At 42.7% G+C, this 20,959-nt stretch overlaps 2 protein-coding genes across 3 annotated transcripts; both read left to right on the plus strand.

Moving 5' to 3' along the window:
• The first annotated feature begins 1,910 nt into the window (after positions 1-1,910).
• On the plus strand, positions 1,911-14,253 carry WBP11 (WW domain binding protein 11). Of its 2 annotated transcripts, XM_031050048.1 has the most exons (12): positions 1,911-2,067; positions 3,543-3,657; positions 4,454-4,485; positions 5,092-5,185; positions 5,864-6,060; positions 7,012-7,145; positions 7,799-7,998; positions 8,848-9,042; positions 9,729-9,830; positions 10,641-10,952; positions 12,299-12,481; positions 13,139-13,572. In XM_031050048.1, the coding sequence occupies exons 2-12, from the start codon at positions 3,594-3,596 to the stop codon at positions 13,570-13,572; spliced, it is 1,947 nt and encodes a 648-aa protein (XP_030905908.1). In that variant the 5' UTR covers positions 1,911-2,067; positions 3,543-3,593. The 2 variants fall into 2 exon arrangements, with proteins under 2 accessions (XP_030905908.1, XP_005150317.1); XM_005150260.2 differs by lacking the exon at positions 1,911-2,067 and having other exon boundaries at positions 13,139-14,253.
• A 4,410-nt stretch (positions 14,254-18,663) lies between these two features.
• Positions 18,664-19,270, plus strand: LOC106023491 (histone H2A). Its single transcript, XM_034062960.1, has one exon. It carries the CDS (start codon positions 18,704-18,706, stop codon positions 19,091-19,093), a length of 390 nt encoding a protein of 129 aa, XP_033918851.1. The 5' UTR covers positions 18,664-18,703; the 3' UTR covers positions 19,094-19,270.
• Positions 19,271-20,959: the final 1,689 nt, after the last annotated feature.

Genomic DNA, 20,959 nt, shown 5'->3' on the forward strand with positions numbered 1-20,959 from the left:
AGCTGAGCCTCTTATTATTTGAAAGAGTTCAGCAACATTGTGTTGCATGGCACGTTCACCAGTCTACAGGGGTCTACAAATCCTGCTCAGAGATCAGACTACCTCTACACCCAGGTGTATCTATGCAGAGAAAAATGCCCTTCCTACACCTCCCCTCGTCATGTTAATTCTTTAAACCTGCACCCATGCTTTATTGTTTGTCCCCTTACAGTGGTGTAATTGGTACCCGAACTGAGTGTACCCTCAGCAAGTTCGCTGATGACACTAAATTGGGAGGAGTGGCTGACACACCAGAAGGCTGTGTTGCCATTCAGTGAGACCTGGACAGGCTGGGGAGTTGGGCAGGGAGAAACTTGATGAAATTCAACAAGGGCAAGTGTAGAGTCTTGCATCTGGGGAAGAACAACCCCATGTACCAGTACAGGTTGGGGGTTGACCTGCTGGAAAGGAGTGAAGGGGAAAGGGACCTGGGGGTCCTGGTGGAGAGGAGGATGACCATGAGCCAGCAATGTGCCCTTGTGGCCAAGCAGGCAAATGGCATCCTGGGGTGCATTAGAAAGGGTGTGGTTAGTAGGGCAAGAGAGGTTCTCCTCCCCCTCTACTCTGCCTTGGTGAGGCCACATCTGGAATACTGCATCCAGTTCTGGGCCCCTCAGTTCAAGAAGGACAGGGAATTGCTTGAAAGAGTCCAGCACAGAGCCACTAAGATGATTAAGGGAGTGGAACACCTCCCTTATGAGGAGAGGCTGAGGGAGCTGGGTCCCTTTAGCTTGGAGGAGACTGAGGGGTGACCTCATCAGTGTTTACAAATATGTAAAGGGTGGGTGTCAGGATGATGGAGCTAGGCTTTTTTCAGTGATATCCAGTGACAGGACAAGGGGCAATGGGTGTAAACTGGAGCATAGGAGGTTCCACGTTAACATCAGGAAGAACTTCTTTACTGTGAGAGTGACAGAACACTGGAACAGGTTGCCCAGGGAGGTCACGGAGTCTCCTACGTTGGAGAAATTCAAGGCCCGCCTGGACAAGTTCCTGTGTGATGTACTCTAGCTTACCCTGCTCTTGCAGGGGGGTTGGACTAGATGAGCTTTCGAGGTCCCTTCCAACCCTTGGGATTCTGTGAAGTAATCATGTATCTTTATCGTGGTTCCTCATGTGCCCGAGGACTTTTGCTGGGAGTGGCACTTAGGGCAACAAGGCAGAACAGCTCTTACCCAGCGCTCACCAGTGTAAACTGATCATCACTTTACCACTGGGAATGTTGCAGAAAACTACAACTAACAGATCAGCTTCTGTGGTTCCTGATGGGACCACACCACCTCTCCTGTTCTCTGTACAGCCCGATGACCGTCATCCCACCACCTGGTTCCAGCAGTCCCTTCAAACAGCAGCTGGCACATGAGCCCAACAGAAGGATGCAGCAGCGCTGCCTTCAGGCCAAACCCAACGCGAAACGCACAGAACACCTGAGATAGAGGAACTGCTCCCTTGGCACCTTTTTCCCCAAAGGCTCCTCGCACACCCCCCAGCTCTGCCTTGCTTCTCAACAGGGAGGCATTCTGTAGGATCTCCTCAGCAGAGCGTGGGGGAAGAGTGCCGCAGTGACCACGGCCACGTCCTCTGTCCCCGTAATATACCTAGCAGCAGCGTAGCATCTTCCCTCCATAGCTCTCCCATGACCCGATCCCAGAGTCCGGGGGGCGGGCAGGGAGTTCCCCCTCCCCCTCCTCCTCCTCCTTCCCGCCCCCGATCCCGATCCCGATCCCGATCCCGATCCGCAGCTTGAGGGGCCCAACGGCCAGCACCGCCCACGCGCTCCCCTCTTCCCGGTCCCGCCCCCGGCCCAACCATAGAGCCGGGGAATCAGAGCTGTGGGTAGCACGTGCAAGATCCCGCTTCCGGAGCGCGGGTTCGCGCGGCGAGGTGCGACAGTTGTGCTTTACGGCGGCGCGCGCCTCGGCCCGGCTCAAGATGGCGGTGGGGCTGGGGTGGCAAGGAGCGAGGCGGTGATAGAGGCTGCTGCGGCGGGACGGAGCCGGGCCGGACGGAGTCGGGCCGGACGGAGGGGTGAGAGGAGCGGGGCGATGCTGACCTGGGCAGGGGGAGGAGGAAGGAAGCGAGAGGAAGCCGACGTTTTGCGCTATCGCCTTTTTTTCCTCCGTCGGGGGGAGGAGGGGAGGCTTTCCTGTGCCTCATGGGAGGCTTACTGCCTCGTTGCTCTCTGCACCCCAAATTCATAAATTCAGTGTTGTTGGTTTTTTTTTTTTTTTTTTTTTTTTGCTTGCATGTTTCTTCTTCGGCTGTTAATTTGCAGCATTGAAGGTCTGCTCTGTGTCCTAAAAGGATCGAGGTTTCAGAAGTTTATTCTCTTCAGTTTTACCCTTTAAATGTTAGAAATACGGGAAATAGGGGCTACAGATATAACTCATACTGCTTTCTGGCGAGTTTTCCACCGTGGGGTGCTCTTGCAAACAGCCAGGCAACTGCGCATAGCCTTGTAGTAGGAGTCATGAGCAGAGCTCTGTAGGTTTTTACTAGTCAGAACATTGAACGTGATCAGTTCTTAGAGCTTGCTAGCAACCCTTTCTTGTGAGGCCTTGATGCACTAGATGAGGCACAGTGCTTACATTTCTTTTTAAGGAGTAAGGGCAGGCATGTTGTTTAGTGGCTTGAAAATGGCATCTGCTGTAGTTGGAGAAGAAGGGTGCATATGGTGACTGCAGTGAGCCTGCGGAGAACTTTGTACTAAGCTTGTGAATACTTTCATTATAGTCATGATCTATTTAGATTCAGTGTGGTGACTAGAAGGGTGCATTCCACCAACTCCCAGATTTCAGAGGGTGTTTTAGATTTTTGGGGTGGGATCCACGGAGATTTATCTGTAAACTGAAGAAATGTCTGAAGACAAGAAATAATTCTTCCCAGAATCACCTTTTCTCTTGATCCTCATAACACAGTTTGAAATAATACTGATAGAGTCAGAAAGCGTAAGAGCAGTGGTATAACAACAGCATATGGGGAGGAGACGACATGGATGTCTGTAGAACACTTGCTGATGGACATGGTGGGTGCCGAGGAGGGAAATCAAGGGCAGCTTAAAAGTCTTGAAGAAGGGAAGAAATTTGTGGGAAGCATCTGAAACAGAGAGGAATGGGAAGGTAAACATTGGAGAGCTCTCATGAAAGTAAATGAAAAGCTAAAAGGCCTCTTACAGTGCTCTTATGAAAAGAGCGTGTTTTCACTGTACCCCTCTATAGTGTAAGCAAAAAGCTTCTTTGAGTCTTTGGGTGTATAATAATGATTAGTTGTAATAGTAAACTACCTGATTAGTTTAAAATAGATATTTGCTAAATTAGTAGTAAGCAAGGACTTAACTATAAGTACTACTCTTTAACTAATTTTGTGTAATTTTTCATGTAAATGCCTGAGCTAGTTGTAGGGTTTGAGGTTTTTGAGGGAGCAACCTGCTGATACAGAGAAAGAGATTTAAGTGTACTCAAGCTACTGTTGCATAGGCACTGAAACCATGTAATCTTTTCCAGGTCTCTCCCTCTTTTTAAGTACTTTTTTGAGGCAGAAATAAAAAGGTCAAAATGGGGCGGAGATCTACATCATCCACCAAGAGTGGGAAGTTTATGAATCCCACAGATCAGGCGCGTAAGTATCAGTAAAGGCTTATGGGAATGGGGGTTAGAGGTCCTCAGGAGGCAGATGGAAAGCTTTCTCTGATGATAAGGTCCTTGCTTGTGAATCAGAATTGAGTTTCCCTAACTTGAAAAATATTTTCTCAGTTTTGGCTGGTGTAAAAACTCCCTGAGAAGGCTGCTTGCTTCATTCTGCTGCTTCTCTATGTATTTATATACTGTGGTTGTCAGTGTTCAAAGGACTTTATACTTAGCTGCTGGCTAAACTGCAAGCTGCTGCATGGGACATAGTTAATCTGTCTGAGGCTAGAATGTGAGGAGCATGGCCATTTTGCATGAAAGAGTTGACTGTTTTTTGCCTTTGGTAACATGCCAGGTGTTACCAATGCTAAGCAGATAAAAAATATCCAGACTTCATGGTGAATATGCTTTGTTTCAGATGGATACTCAAAGCTTACATATTTTGAAAGTTGTTAACTCTGTTTCAGCTTCTGGGAAGAAATCCTTTCATGACTGCACATAACACTGTGACTTTTCCTGCCTATTATTCTTTCTTTGTGTAGAAACACCCCTGTGGCTGGAGATGTAAAGGCTCCTACATCTCCTTTAGTTTTTGTATAACACACATGAAATAAAAGTCTATTTCATGCTGTATTTCTCTCTCGCTGGGAAGATGAATTGAACAGTTGCAATCTTGCAGTCTTTGCAAAATGACTGAACAGTTGAGACACAGCACTAGTCTTGATGAAGGAAAGGTTCTTCATGAATTTGTCTCAGGTTGTTATTTTTTGTTTTCCCCTCTTCTCTAGGCAAGGAAGCTCGGAAAAGGGAACTAAAGAAGGTAAATAAAAGAGATCAGGAACATTTACTTGGCATTCTGCTTACTGTATACCATGTTTGTGATTGTGGCTGATGGATAGACTATATACAGATGCTTTGGTTGATATCCTAAGATTGACTTTGGAATATACTGTTCAAACAAGTAGTTTAAGAAAACAGACAGAAATCTTCTTTTGAGTAACCATATCTCATCATCTACTATTTTTTAACTTGTCATGGTTACAGCTTTTTGAAACATTATTGTAAGAACTTAGACATTAAAAAAAAGGCAAAAATCCCAAAAAATAAACCACCGCAGACTCATATTTTTTTAATGTGTTTTACTGCATACCTTTAGACACTTGTTATCTTGTTGATTGTATGTGGGTTTGAGTGAATGAGTTCTAGAAACATTTGTAAATGGCAAGATAGTGGGATTTAAATTCCTAGAAGTTATAATTACCTTTTCTGTAGACTTGTGCCATGGTTAATATTTGCAGGGCATTTTGAGACTCCTTTTTTTTTTTCTGCAGACTGAACGTACTGAGAGGGGAGTATTTGGTACAAGTATTCTTTCTCTCTTTTTTTTCTGTGCTGCTTTTCTGATCTGCTATATCTCTGATCTTAGAACAAAAAGCAGCGAATGATGGTACGAGCAGCTGTATTGAAGATGAAAGATCCAAAGCAGATTATTCGGGACATGGAAAAATTGGATGAGATGGGTGAGTGGATATACCAGGTATAGAACTTAGGTGGTGGTTTATGTAGACAGTAACACAGTTTTGTGGGACAACTGAAAGATTGCGATAGAGTAACCTTTTTCCTTTCCTGTTAGAAGTGACAGTTTTATGAGTAATTGGACATTGACTGATTTGAGGTGATGTGGTGCCATTGAAGATGACTCCTCTCCCCCCAGCCCCCCAAGAAGATGGCTGATAAAAAGGAGTAGTGTATGTGATAGTAGCTTGGAGTTGAAGCAGAGCATTGTCATAAGGCTGAAGACTTCCTGAAAATAGGTATTGGAAGTTGTTTGCTTTGTAGAATCATAGAATGGTTTGGGTTAGAAAGGACCTGAAGATCACCTAGTTCCAACCACCCTGCCATGGACAGGGACACCTTCCACTGGACCATGTTGACCTCTCTCCAGCCTGGCCTTGAACACTGACAGAGATGGAACATTCACCATTTCTTTGGGCAACCTGTGCCAGTTACTCACCACCCTCACAGTAGAGAACTGCCTTATATCTAACCTGAACTTCCCTTTTTAAGCTTAAACCCATTTCCCCTTGTCCTATCACTGCAGTCCCTGTACTTTCCTTCAAAGATGTTTGAGTAATCACAGTTGTGCAGCAGAGTAACTAAGGAATTTCGGGGTGGTTTTTTTTTCTGTCTTGGATTAGAGTTTAACCCAGTACAGCAACCACAACTTAACGAAAAAGTGCTGAAGGATAAACGCAAAAAACTCCGTGAGACTTTTGAGCGTATCTTGCGGCTCTATGAGAAGGAAAATCCTGACATCTACAAAGAGCTGCGCAAGTTGGAAGTAGAGTATGAGCAGAAGAGATCACAGCTCAGCCAGTATTTTGATGCTGTCAAGGTAATGCTTGCTGTATTTCAACCTTTTAACTGTGGTAGTGTATACTCTTTATCTGTTTCTGAGTTACAACAATTACAAAGGAAAAACTTTTGTATTATAAGACCAGACTATATGCTATATGGCTCATATTAGGTACTCGCATAGCATTTCCAGTTACAGCATTCTAGTAAGGGCAGCATAGAGGTAGTCGAATCTGAGTTTGTGTCTGATATACTGATTTCATTTAACGTGAAATTATGGGGGAAAAGATTTTTGCTAAAAATAAATAATGTCAGAATTTGTTTTCCGTATTAAAGAGCCAGGCTGTGAGTGTGCAGTTGAAATTTCTGTGAAGACTGTTGCTGGAATGAAAGAGAATTTTTGGCATTCCTTTAAAGAGCTTTATTTGATGCTCTTCCCTACCATATTGGAGAACATAATGTTGCCCATGTGCAAGTATCTGTCAGACTTCTTTTAATATTTTTTTTTAATTCACTTTGGAATATGCAGCAGCCTGTAATTCATACCTTCTGGATAGTTAAAAAATACAGGCATAGAATGGTTTGAGTTGGAAAGGACCTTAAGATCATGTAGTTCCAACTGCTTTGCTATGGATAGGGGTACCTCACACTAGACCATGTTGCCTAAGGCTCTGTCCAACCTGTCTGTGTCTACCTCCTCTTTGCTTTGGAAGCTGAAGTTCTAAAGGCAGGTGGAAGTTTTGAGTTTTGACTGAAGTACTAAAGCCTTTCATAGGTGCACTGCATGTGTTTTGTGTTGAAAGCTTTTATTGTTGACATCTTCCTGAATGGCCGTTTTTAGGCCATGTTTTCTTGCAGCAAGCCATGAAAGACATCTTTGGCAAGTGAGAGCCAGTCCCATGTGTTCTTTACTTTGAAAGGTAATGAGGTTGTGCAGGAGCTTCTGTGGGAGTAATCCATTATTTCTTCCTCTCCTTTTCCCTCTCCCCAGAATGCTCAGCATGTAGAAGTGGAAAGTATTCCCTTACCAGATATGCCGCATGCTCCCTCCAACATCCTCATACAGGACATTCCCCTTCCAGGGGCCCAACCACCTTCTATCCTCAAGAAGACATCAGCCTATGGGTAAGTGGAGAAAGAAACTTGGAGAGGAAGTAAAAAAAACCAAAAAACTCCTATTACTGGGGGTGGGTAGAAGTAGAGGCAATATTAACTAGCAAAAATCAGGAATTATGTGTGAGTTAATTGTACATTCTTTTAACCAAAACCCTTTTTAATCTTTCCCTACTGTTACAGGGGTTTGTTTAAGTTACTCTGAGTAATAATCTATTGTCTTTCTGTATATCAGTAAAACTTAAAGCTCTGCCACTTTTATCATAAATGCCCCTTAAATTGGCATATCTTATGTGTTCTTTTGGCTTGCTAGTATATTTAATTTAATTTCCTAGTTTACTTGTCTCTTGTTCTACAGCTAGTTCTTTTTATTTCTGAATAGTTTTCTGCTTTCCCTGACTTTGTGGTTACTTCATTTGGCTTCTGTGGTGGGATTCAATCCTTGTGGGTTTTTTGCCGTCTGGGAAGCTTGCTTGTGGCTGATACTCTGCAATCATGTCTTTGAGGTTTTAAACTCCTTGAGACAGATCTATAAGTGTTCATGTGTCTTTTTAGAAGGCTGCTGTGTAAGCAATAATGAATGAAGGCTAAAGCATTCTACTAAATGTATGTCTGCTTTCATTTGTTTGTGTTCCTATGTTTCTTGTTTCCTTCCTTATTTTCAGACCACCAGTTCGGTCCATTTCTGTACTTCCTCCTCTTGGGCTTGGTGTTCCACGTTTGCCTCCAGGGAGGAAGCCCCCTGGACCTCCACCAGGCCCACCACCACCTCAAGTCCTCCAAATGTATGGTCGTAAAGTGGGTTTCACCTTGGAGATGGCTCCTCGAAGACGAGAAGAGGAGATTTCTTACAGTTCTGAAGCAGGTAAGAGCTTCCCTGCCTTAGATTTTGCTTGACCTGTCCGTTTTCCTACAGATAGTATTGCTGTGAATGTAGTGTGCCCTGCACAAGTTATTCTCTGGGCAGGATGGGTGTTAGCTACTTGAAGGACTTAAGTGATTGGACCTCTGAGCTGATTCTGGTATTGTGCGATTTTATCAGCTGTATTTTTAAATATTGAAGCTTCTAATTGCAACTTTCCCATGTAGTCTTAACAGTGCTGAAACATTGTACATATTAATCCCTTAAATAAACTTAACTAGTCTCAAATAAGTCTTCCTATTACCCCTTCTAAATAAACAAACAAAAAAAAAAGAAAAAACCCAACCCCCCAAAAAAAGCCCACCCAAAAAACCAATCAACCAAACAAAAAAACCTAACCAAAGCCAAAATCCACCACAGACCAGAACCACAACAAAAAAAGCCCCAGACAACCCTGTGTGCGCATTTTCTAGGTGAAACTAGGTCTTCCTTTTCGCAGTTGCTGTGTCATCTCTAGGAACTTTAGCGAATGGGTAAATCAGCTTTATTGCACACCAGAAAACATCCAAGTGTTTCAGTGGTGGGTGATTGCAACTCATTTGTCTGTTCCTGTTGAGCAGATAGGAGCTGCCTTCCCTTGTTTGCTATGCAAATTAACCAGCCGCTTAATAGAAAATATTATAAATAGAGTCTTCCAAAATATTCTTTAAGAGTATGAGCTAAACAGCAAAGAGTTGAAATATGTCCATGCTGTTGCTAGGAGAATTTTTCTATCTGTAGACATACAAAATATTCAGTCTTTCACATCAGTGTACTTAGAGTTTATGCATTTTAATACTTTGCTTCCCACAGGACAGCGAGGGCATGATGACGACATGTCGAGTACTAGTGAAGATGAAGGTTATCCTGAGGATATGGATCAGGACAAGCATGATGACAGTAGTGATGACAGTGACAGTGACAGGTCAGATGCAGACAGTGATGGCGAGGACTTCCTGCATCGTGATAATGACAAGGAGAGGGAAGGTGGTGAAGAAAAGAAATCGGGTATGATATGGGAAGTTATAGATAGGGGTTTGATTTTTCAAAAGATCAACACTCTTTAACAGGGTTTGTCTGTTTTCCTGAGTGAGGGGAGGAAAGTTAATTTCTTTTGCTGTCTGACTCTGCTCTAACTTGCCTAAATTTCAGCTGAAGAATTTTCTTTAACAGATCAGAAGGAAACTATTTAGAAGTGAAGCATCTTTCATGTGGACCTGCTTTCTTAACAGTTGAGTTAGCTTAGTAAACTCGCAAGACATGTTTCACCTGAAGCATTGAGTTGTCAGGGTATGTTACAAAAATTAAGTCTCAGTGTAAAATATATGCACTTTTTAACCACATGAACAACTGAGACAACTATATTTTGTACCACTGATTCTTTTGGATAATTTTTTTTTCTTCATTACTTGGGGAAGACCAATTGATGGATAATATTGAATTAGCAAAACTTCAGATAAGCAGTAAGACCAGTGTTAACCTTTATGCAAGGAGCAGCATTACACTAGTTAGAATGGTATATTAGCCATAGAATCATAGAATAGTTAGGGTTGGAGAGGACCATAAGATTATCTAATTCCAACCCCCATGCTGTGGGCAGGTACCATACTAGGTAGATTAAACGTTATCTGATTTCTGTTATTTTCTTCCCAGCTCCCACCACTCTTGCCCATGCTCTGCTTTGCTTTCCCCAGGTCACAGCGTGCGGTTTGCGGACATGCCTGGGAAGTCACGAAAAAAGAAAAAGAACATGAAAGAATTGACTCCACTCCAGGCCATGATGTTACGAATGGCAGGTGAGTGAGATGGATATGTGGAGAAACGCCATTAGGCTTCAAGTTAATGTTTCTCTGGTAAGCTTATTAGGTTTGCACAGGTTTTATTTCATAGAGTAAATATTTTACTGTAACAAACTGTGCTTAGGTATTGTTGGTGAGGTTTTTTTGTTAGTTTTAGTCTAGTAGTGTGTCTGTTTTGCATACAGTTCAAGTTACAGTAGCAACCTTTGAGGGCTTTTTTAGGCTGGTTTTGGGGGCTTTTTTGTTTTTTCTTTTAAAGTTTACCTTTCTTAACTTTGAAACAACTGTTTTGTTTGAACGTGAGTGAAAAAGATGTGACTAGCTCTGGGCTCAGACTGTATCCTGAAAGGACTTGTACTCTTTAAAAGATCTTTCTTCAGAAATAAGCTAACCAAGAGTAAAGATTTTATGTTGGTTTTTTTTCCTTTTTTGTCTGTTTGTTTTAGACACCCCAGTATCTTTCAAAGGTGCTGGAGTTTCTTGGACATGGGGATTATGTTTATTTTGATACTGTGTCCCCATATTGTCCTGCTACCTGTGCAAGCTGCCACCAACCATAGATCACATAGTTGCAGTTCAGGTTGGTAGTAGAAGTTTCTGCTCCCACAGGAACATGCAGTCACAGAACTGTGACTTTTATATTAATTGTTTTTTAATTTTCTGTTTAAATATGCTCAGTTCTTTTGGTTGAGAAAGACCCTTGAGTAAGATTTATCTTGTTTTTTTTTGTTTGCATGCACAATTTCTGGGATGTTTCACAAAGATATTACCTGTGGGTGGATTTTACAAGTATGTCTCCATTTCCAGGACAGGAAATTCCGGAAGAAGGGAGAGAAGTGGAGGAATATTCAGAAGAAGAAGAGGAAGAAGAAGAGGACTCAGATTCTGAAGAGGCACCACAACAGCAACAGCAACAACTCAGTGAGGAAGCTCTTACAGAGACTGGGTCATCTACTGCAACTTCCCAGACACAACAGCAGCAACCACCTCCGCAGCCTGTTCCTCCATCTCAGATACAGGCACCTCCTATGCCTGGGCCACCTCCACTAGGACCACCTCCTGCCCCTCCACTGAGGCCCCCAGGCCCACCCACTGGCCTTCCTCCTGGCCCTCCACCAGGTGAACACTTGATGTACTCTGGTTTGAATTGTGCAGGTGCTTGGTACTACAGAATGTGTCAGTTTGGGAGTTTTGAAGCTGTAGAATGTGTTGCAGACAGGGTACAGAAGCCCTGTGTGGTAGCTGATGAGACCTGTGTGATCTCTTCTGTGGTCAGTCTGTTGTTGCTGTACTGTGCTTTTGAGGCATCAGGCCTCTGTTGCTGTAGTCAGCCTGGTGGGCGTTGTTAGTTTGTTAGCTGTAATGTTGACAGGTGGCAGTAGTTGGAATATGAATAGTGTTGGAATGTGAAGCAAAAGGCCTGGTGCTATGTGCCCCTTCAGTGTAGAGTGGATTTCCTTTATTGATTTCTTTCCTTCTTGTGTTGATCTCCCCACATCCCACTGAGTGAGGCGTGATGAAAGAGCTTTGGGAACCACTGCCTAGCTATAGGTTTTGGTGTGGATTTCTTTTTTTAATGTAAGCTACAGTGTGAAGCCTTCTGCTACTCTACCACATGAATGTATTTCACTCTTATTAGGGAAGATAACTATCCTCAAATGAAGTAAGTACTACATTTGAATTCACAGCAATTTTGGACTGTCTAGAGACTATTAATAATAAGAGCAATTGATACCATTTTCTTCTATAGTGTGTGATCTTTTGAGGGCAAGCACTTAAGTTTCTTTGATCTGGAGAAAGCTGATTTCCTGGAATTTGATGGGGTTGCTGTATAGCTGAACTGCTGAGTTACAGTAACAGGTTGCTTTGTAATTAAAGTATATAAATCTATTGCTTGTTCTTAAATTGCAAACATCAATAGTTGGGCTATAGTGAGGAGCATTATATACAACAATTTTAATGTATTCTGCTCTATGTGGGCACATGAGTAGCATGATTTTCTGGGGTGGGGGGCAGGCAAATTTTGCTTTCCAAAGTTTGTCTTCCCTGCTGTTCCATTTCTTATACTTCCTACAGGGGAAAACACAAATCAGTTACTTTCAGTGCAAAACTACTTCTTCAGCCAGAAGAGCAATGAAATGCCAGAGTGAAAAGTTTTTAGCTGTTAAAATTCTGACAACATTGGCTCAGTAGCTGTTCTCAGCTATTCCTTCATTACCTGGAGAGGAGCCCTTTTTCCAGTGGGAAAAGATACATCCACTTGACTATTATGATGAAGTTTTACTCTAACTTTACAACTGCTGCCTCTTTTTGAGATATTCAGAAGACCTATTTAATCTGGTGGCTGGCTAGTGTTAGAACAGATTTCAAGTTACTACTGAAGATCTTCAGTTTTAGCTGATGGGATAGTTGCTGGGTTTTTTTTAACGGTGAGCTAAGTTTCTCTTTTCTATGCATGCTTCCAGGAGCTCCTCCGTTCCTGAGACCTCCCGGCTTACCAGGATTGCGTGGACCTTTACCTCGACTTCTACCCCCAGGCCCTCCACCTGGGCGACCACCAGGCCCTCCACCAGGTCCCCCACCAGGCCTGCCCCCAGGTCCTCCTCCACGTGGTCCCCCTCCTCGTCTTCCCCCTCCAGCCCCACCAGGTAAAGTGTTCTCTGTACTTCAGCACCAAGTCTCTTCTAGCTTTATTTTCAGTTTTTAATGTGGTGACCAAGTCAGTAAATATAATTGGTTAATGATTTGTCTTTGTGTCTGTGTGACTGAGTTGTGCTATGTGCCGTTACCTTTCTCTGTGCAATGACAGCAGCAAGTAATTATATACTTCTGTGTGTAGTTTGGTAGCAAGAATCCTTCCCTCAAAAAGGGAATTTTTGAGTTCAGGCTTCTGCTGGAGTGTTTCCGAATAACCCCTGGGTGCTATAATTTGCTTAATGAGTTGGAGATAGGGATTTTTATTTTTTTTTATTTGCCTGGTCAGAGACATTTCTGATGAGTCTGAAATTCCAGTGGGATGGATCATCAAGAAACTAATTTTCAGGTTTTAACTTTAAAATTTTAAAGGGAGCAATACACAGGCTCTTGTAGCTTTTGAAATTTGAGGAGCAGCAGCATTTTTAACCCAGCACTGGTACAGGGTTGAAAACTTTTTTTAAGCCAGTGCTACTGCTTCTTGTTGGGAGTGTTTTGTTCCCATTTTGTTTTTCCTTCTTGGCTTCCAGAGGCTGTGGAAGTCTTTCCGGCCAAATATTTTTAAGACATCCAGGTGTGGAGTCAGCTCATACTTTCTTTGCTTCTTACAGGTATCCCTCCTCCTCGTCCAGGCATGTTACGGCCACCTCTGGTGCCTCCCTTAGGACCTGCCCCACCTGGGCTCTTCCCACCAGCTCCTATTCCAAATCCTGGAGTTCTGAGTGCCCCACCCAGCCTGATTCAGCGCCCCAAGGCAGATGACACCAGTGCAGCCACCATTGAGAAGAAAGCTACGGCCACTATCAGTGCCAAGCCACAGATCACTAACCCCAAGGCTGAGATCACTCGCTTTGTGCCCACTGCCTTGCGAGTGCGTCGGGAGAATAAAGGGGCTTCAGCTGCCTCCCAGAGAAAACAGGATGATGAGCCTGCTCTTCCATTAACCAAAGCTGCCCCTAAGGCTGGATCATCTGCCCCGATCTCTGTACAGACAAAGGATGATGTGTATGAAGCCTTCATGAAGGAAATGGAGGGTCTCCTGTGACCTGTTGTAGTCCTGCTTGGCTTTCCTGCCCCTCTGAACACAGATCAGACCAGGAGGGAGGAGAAGGAAAAATCCTTCAAGCAATGAAAGGGCTAACATTACAGGGAATAGTTGCCTGTTAAAGAGTTAACCCATAGATTAACTTGCCAGTATGCTCTGGATAGAGACCACTGCAGATGAGGTGTGGCTGGGGACCTCCTTTCAGGAGCTATCATGTCCAGTTGGTGGAAGGAAATCACAGTAAAGGTGGTGATGCTGCTTCCTTCAAGTCCTCCCACTTCCTTGGAAGGGGAATAATGGCCCTCTGGGGAAGGAGGTGTGGGAGTAGCTGGTGACTATACTCTGCCTGAATCCTTGCACATCCTGAATGCTCTGGTGAGGGTAGTGAAACAGGTTTTGAAAGAGACAGGAAAGTGTTAGCAGCATTTCATACACATATGGTTGTCCAGTTTTTATTTTCTGTACTGTTCCTTTCTGTAAATATTTTATAATCCTGTTTTTAGTTGCAGTGAGATTGATCAATCATCTTTCTTCCAGGGTAGTCAGGGAGGTAACTTGTTGCGTATACTGTACACTGGAATTTTGCACCCTATCCCCTTTATGTTCATCTTGATGGCTTTCATCAGCTGGGGAGACTTCATTTTGTCTTGTGAAAGACAATAAATGTTCAGTGTATTAAAATACTGTTTTCCTTGTGATTTGTTTAAAACTAGCATGTGAATGGAAATGGGGGGAGGTTCTTTGCTGGCCTTGGGAGAAGATAGAGGCATTCTGAATCTCAGAAAAGAAACACAGTAGCTGCATTATAAATATTAGATGCCTTTTTATTATTATTTATTTTATTTTATTAAAGTTCTCTTATATTCGAGGTTTTTAAGTTCCTAAACATCTCTTTCAACCTCTGTTGGTAGCTTGTAGAAACTTAATTTCTGAAGTACCACTGATAATTACAAAGTTGCTTGTTTTATATACTCTTATTAAAAGGTTTACTTTGTATTAGACATCAGAGACCTCCTGAATACTTCTTGGGCAAGTTTCCTTAAGTAAAAATTGGTAAACAATTTTAGTTCTAAGAGTTTGGCAGGTAATTTTACTTGTGGAAAATAACCTGACTTCAAATTCTATTAAGTCAGGGGTTTTAAATTTCAGATTTTTTTTTAAAAAAAAGGACTTTGACATTTCCAGCTTGAAAAAGTCTTCTATTTCAGCAGAAGTGTTCCTTTAGCTTCATTCACTATGCAGGCAGAGCCAAATACTCCAATAATCCTTACCGCACCACATGCAAGAAACAGATCTTTGTTCTCATTTGAAACAGAACTGTAAAATCTCTTCGGATCTTGTAGACAAATGAGTCTTAAGACCCATAAGATCAGTTGTTTGCGATAGATCTCTCCCAGACTAATTGCTGCTTCAGTGGGGATAATAGGTATTGCAAATATGCAAAGTTTTGTCTGAAACACTGAATTTGAGGACAAAACCTACTAATAGTGTAATAAGTATGATACAGCATAAAAGAAATTGAGAAAGCTCTTCATTGTCGCTGCTGAAGAGCTCATGAGATTCTTAATGATTTCGAGGGTGAGTCCTCTAACATACCAATTTTGAGATGAATATATCCAGACTTGTGGAGTTTTAGGTTTTTAATGGAGAGTTTATATCAAGCAGCCAGACCAACAGCTAGCTTGAACAATACCTTTAGTTGGCTGTCTCAGACTTAGCTGAGTACTCACTGTTTTGAAGTTAAATGTGTTTTGAAGAGACAGAACTATTATCTACCTACACTTACACTTGAAAATTTCAAATCTGTTTTTCATTAATTTTGAACACAAACAGGTTAGTGTAACAGTTCTTTCTCTGTATCAGGAGTTAATTGTGCTTGTGTCAGTAGTATAAATCTTTAGCTATATTTCTTTACATTTTAGCTTTTTTTTTAAGACATTTTTGTCTCTAAGTGAAACATGTGAATGGTGATTTTTGTGGGAAGGAGCATCATTGTGGGACCTCTGAGCCTTGGTTTATTTATGTTCCTTTTGCCATATTCTCATATAGCTGAACCACCTTTTCTTGTATTGGGACAGAATGCTTTCTTGTGTGTGTGTGTTTGTACCTATCCTTTTCAGATGGAGACAAAGGGATTTGAATTTGCTACAACTTTAAAATGGCTAAAAATATGAAATGTGGTGCACAAGGACTGTGCATAATAACTTCTTCATCCTGTCTGAGCTGTGAAAGGTGAAGGGGGTGTGTAAAAAAAAAAAAAAAAAAAAAAGTGGGTGGTTACTGGTAGACCTCTAAGATGCCTTTAAGGGATTGTGGATAAGGGAGGTGTAGGAGAGAGTAGTCCTGGAATGGGCTTTGTGGCCACGTGGAAGAGCTGGATTTGGTTGTTTTGTTTTTTTTTTTTTTTTTTTTTAAATGGGAAAAATCCAAGGCCAGGGTGCCCAGTGTCTTCTGTCGCTCTTGTACAGGAGGCTTCTCACATTCTATTGTGGTTTTGGATAAGCAGATGAAGTTGGGAGCTATATGGCTACCTGGGATTGTGTGTGTAGAAAAACTGCATGTGAGGCTGATAACTCATCTGATTCACCAGAGCTGTGGTTTGTCTTCAGCTATGTTCATGTGAGTGATATTTTTTTTCCTTTCTTGCCTTTGATACAGTTCTAAGTGGAAGGAGCACAAAGATGTAAGATTTTCTTGTCCCTTTTTTCAAAGCAATGGGATGTGCAGATGCCCTGACTTCATGTACTCAGGTACTGGACTCAGTCAGTTCTGGAATGTATTTATTGTAGTCACAGCAAAAAGTGAAATGATTGCTTGTATAGACAGGAATGCAATGCTTAGGAGTAGCTACCTGTGATGCTCAGAAGCAGACAAAACCTGTGCTGCCAATTCACTTTGCAACTTCTTCCTCCTCTTCCTGTGAATCACAGGCAGCTTTTCCCATTTAGGACGCAGTCCTGCAGTCTTATTTGGACTAAAATCTATGGGACTGCTGGGCTACATTATTATGGACTGTCAAAATTTTTACTATTACTCTTTAATTTTTCTTCCAAGAAATGAATGGAGTCTTTAAAGCCAATGCTCACCTGCCGGTGGCTTTGCTCTGAGCAGAGCCATAATCTAAGACTAAAGGGAGAGAGGAACAGCAGCTGTGCCCATCTTCTGTGTGACAAGTTCGTGACCAAAATGCTGACAAAAGTGACAGATCTGAGCTGTAAATATGCTTGGAAATCAGTGGAGGTAGTTTTACATCATTACAGGTGCTGAGATTCTAACCTTACAACTGAGAATTCAAACTGTGCTGATTAGCATAAGCTGAGGAAATGGCTTATCCATCTTAGGGCATACAACAACAACTAAATGTCTGATTCTTCATCATCTACACAAATGATGTGCCATGGCAGAAACACCAAATCCAGCCTGGAGGACTTCTGCCAACCTTTTCTCCCCAAGAATCAGAAATTATTACAAAATGTTTTAATTGCTAAACTGACAATATTTGCAATAGCAAGATTAATTTTTTCCATTTATTTATGTGATATTTTTTTGTCTCTGGTAATCCATTGAATCACACCATTAAAGAGAGATTAAAATATTACTGAAATTTCTGAATAGGGAACTGATCTTAGTTGCCCAAAAATAAAAAAGTGTGACAGTACTTTGTGTGCACTATGACATGTTTATTTTGCCTTGTTTGTAATCCTGAACAGTTTAGATCAGAATTCCTATTACTATACCCTTCTGGAAAGAAGGATGTGACTCTTTCTTACTCTGTGGGGCAGAGTTTAGATGAAATGTCTTTTGTTTGATTGCTTTTGGTGGTTTTGTTCAGGTGGGTTTCATTTTGTTTGTTTGTTTGTTTTGTGGTTTGGGGTTTTTTTGGGTTTTATTATTTTTTTTTTTTTTTTTTTTTTTTTTCTTTGCTAGGCCATCATGAATGGCTGAGTAGCAGTCATATCTGTCTCTCCCTGAACCATGCCAGTAAGGTAAGCAGCATAGTTTGGCACACACACTACTCACTTCACTGTAATTTTATGATACTCATGTAATGGGACCTGGCCTCCGTTATAAAAAAGAACCACAAGTTACAGTCCACAAGCATCAATGAATGAGGAAGGGAACAAAATAAGTCACAGAACTGGAATTTAGGGAAAAGAGCAGAATAGCGTGCTGTGGGAGAAAAGGGAGGAAAAGACTACTGTGCAACACTGGGGTAGCAAAAGGATGTAGCAAAGTCCAGCATGCAGGCTCCTTCATTGCTTTGATCAAGAATAGTATCTGCTATTGTTCAAAATATAGAATAGGAAAAGATGCCAGGGATTAAAGAGAAACTACGGGTAATTACAGTAAAGGAGAAAAAACAAACAGGAATCCTGGTGTAAGACAGGGACAGATGTACCAAACATTTGATCTTGAAGTCACTTCAGCTTATTTGTGTAGTGGGGTATTCTCCAGTTTGAGTAACTTCTAATGTTCTGCGGAACAGCTGTGCAAGTAATACTGTATTAGTTTAATTGCAATAACAGTTGAGTAATTGCCTTCTGAAGCAGAGAAAATTCCTGTGTTATGTATTCCTGCTTGGTTTCTGCAGATATCAGTAGTTCTAGGTTGCAAATGTGCCTACTGATAGAAGCATCTAATGATAAATAATCCTGTAGTAGCATTTTTGAGGTTCTAAATACAGGGTTCTAAGACAACACCGATGGCACTAGCAAGGGGGTCCTCCCGTTCCTGGGGGTCAGCTGCCCGCCCCTGCGCTCCTCAGGCACACGTTTCCCTGTAAGATGAATTCCTGGGTCACTACTAGGGGTCAGAGAGGGCTACAGTGCGCGGAACTGGGGCTTGAACGCGTCCCGCCGCTACTCCAGAAGATCCCCTCCAGGGCCCCCCCAGTCCTCTTCCTGCATTTGCTGGCGGGAGGGAGTAACGAGACGGGGAGGGCCGCCCTCCGATTGGGTGGATTTGGATCCGCAGCGCCATTGGTAGTAGCCAGAGAGAGCGTGTGGCAACCAATGAGAAAGCAGGCCCGGGGGCTGGGGAAGGTATAAAAGAGACCGGGCGTGCCAGGGGGTCACAACAGGGGACGTTTTGCGTCAGGTTGATCAGTAGTAGCGGAGGAGAGTCAGAAGCGATGTCTGGCCGTGGAAAGCAAGGCGGGAAGGCGCGCGCCAAGGCCAAGTCGCGTTCGTCCCGAGCTGGCCTGCAGTTCCCTGTGGGCCGCGTCCACCGTTTGCTGCGCAAGGGCAACTACGCCGAACGGGTGGGCGCCGGCGCCCCAGTGTACCTGGCAGCCGTGCTGGAGTACCTGACGGCCGAGATCCTGGAGCTGGCGGGGAACGCGGCCCGCGACAACAAGAAGACGCGCATCATCCCGCGGCACCTGCAGCTCGCCATCCGCAACGACGAGGAGCTCAACAAGCTGCTGGGCAAGGTGACGATCGCGCAGGGTGGTGTGCTGCCCAACATCCAGGCCGTGCTGCTGCCCAAGAAGACTGACAGCCATAAGGCAAAGAGCAAGTAAAAACTGAGGAAGGTTCCCACCTCAAAAGTTAATACAAAGGCTCTTTTTAGAGCCACCCACTTTCTCATAAAAGGAGCTGTATATTCTAAGAAAAAAAACAAGCAAAAAAACCAAAAAAGCCCAAACCCAAAATTTGCAAAGCCTAAGTTTACTTCTTGACAATTTGATCTTTCAGAACAAAACCTGTTGTAATGTTAATCCAGTAAAATGGAACATGTTAATTGCTGGTAAACAATACTAAAAATTCTATGTAGAATGAATTTACTCTCGTGGGGGACAAAATCCCAAAGTTGATGTTGCAAGGAGTTTGTAGCTTCCCCTTTTCCCCCCAGGCCTTGTCCTTTCTGAGCCTGTGTGGAGTTGAAGTAACTCACCAACATCTTTAAAAGCCACTGTACGCCTTCTAAACACCCCTTTGACCTACAGATGTGTCCTTTTTTCATATCAACAGGCATTCTGGATTAGTAATTTTTCATACAATTTTCTCACAGCTCTGCCTGAGCTGCTGCAACTGAAATCTGAGCTAGTTTAGGAATAATTGGCAATTTGAGGCAAAAAGGACTGTTCCCAGTTCTGATTCTACCTTACCTATAGCGCTGAACACCACTGTACAGATGTTGAAACAAACAGAAAATTGGCGATTACAGGTCAACATGTCTTAATAATGATTGACTTGAAAACAGATTTTTTAAATCATATCACCATGCAATATTTTAGTACCCCTGACAGTCACAATGCCAAGAGGTAACAAGCAGTTTACAGGCCTATGGCAAAACAAAGGGTTGTAGGCAATAAGGAAAATATCGGAATATTCCTTTCAATTCTCTGTACTTTGAAAAATAAAATGCTTTTAGTTTTAGTCTGTTTACGCGTGGTCTTGGTAAAGTGCAAGTGGGGACTTCCCCCTCTTGCTCACAGACAGGTGTTTCAGTACATCACATCCATTAGCCTCATATCTTAGTTTTCATATTCCTTCCAGTGCAGGAATTTGTCATAGAAGAGTATAAAAAAAAAAAAGAAAGAAAAAAACCCCACCAAATATTTCACAGTCTGCCACAAAAGTGGAGTCCAAGATGATAACGGGAGCGAGTTTTGTTGTGTAGAAGCAGGGAAACACTCAGCTGCAGTCGTGTCTCCTGAGATAATGCTGACTCAGATTTTTCACCAATCTGTGTCAGAAAAAACCCACTGCCAAATTATGAAGTGACAGGGTGCTGATTATAATTATTGACAAAACCTGGCCGTGTTAAGCTCTTCTGTCACTTAATTTATTAGGAAAATAAATATTTCAGTAGCAGAGCATTCGGGAACTGTGTCTGCATTGTGTGCACACTGAGCAAAACAGCACAGGCTGCTATGCTGTAAAAAGTCATTCCCATCTAGGATAAAAACAGCCCCCCACCGAACTTTCACCTCCTTCTTGTCTTGCTGCATCATGAACTAATTGGATTTATTTAAATTATTTTTAAAGGAGTAAAGGATTTGGGACAAAGGAGCTAATTTCTAATCCATATTCAGTGCTCAAGATGAACCTGTGTTACTTCCTCCTCTTTGAAACCAATTTGTGCTTAAAATATCCATTCAAATGTGCTGTTTTCAGTTCAGATTAAGAGAAGACCCTTTAAAGAATAACAATTAATTACTTTGGAGGTTTAGCTGACCACGCCCCGAGTTTTATTTAGAAGGAAAAACAAAAGTTTCTGCCTCCCGAGGTCTCTCCGGGTCCAGGACTCGGGGTTTATAGCCTCTTTTTTAACTCACCCGTTGCCTCTCCGAAGGGAAACTTCGCAGAGGGGAACAACAGTCTTTCATTTCCACGGCGCTGCGAACCGGGGGGGGTGCATGACCGAAATTCGGATAAAACAG

This window comes from Melopsittacus undulatus, chromosome 5 (assembly GCF_012275295.1).
Source record: "Melopsittacus undulatus isolate bMelUnd1 chromosome 5, bMelUnd1.mat.Z, whole genome shotgun sequence".
In the NCBI taxonomy this organism is placed as follows: domain Eukaryota; kingdom Metazoa; phylum Chordata; class Aves; order Psittaciformes; family Psittaculidae; genus Melopsittacus; species Melopsittacus undulatus.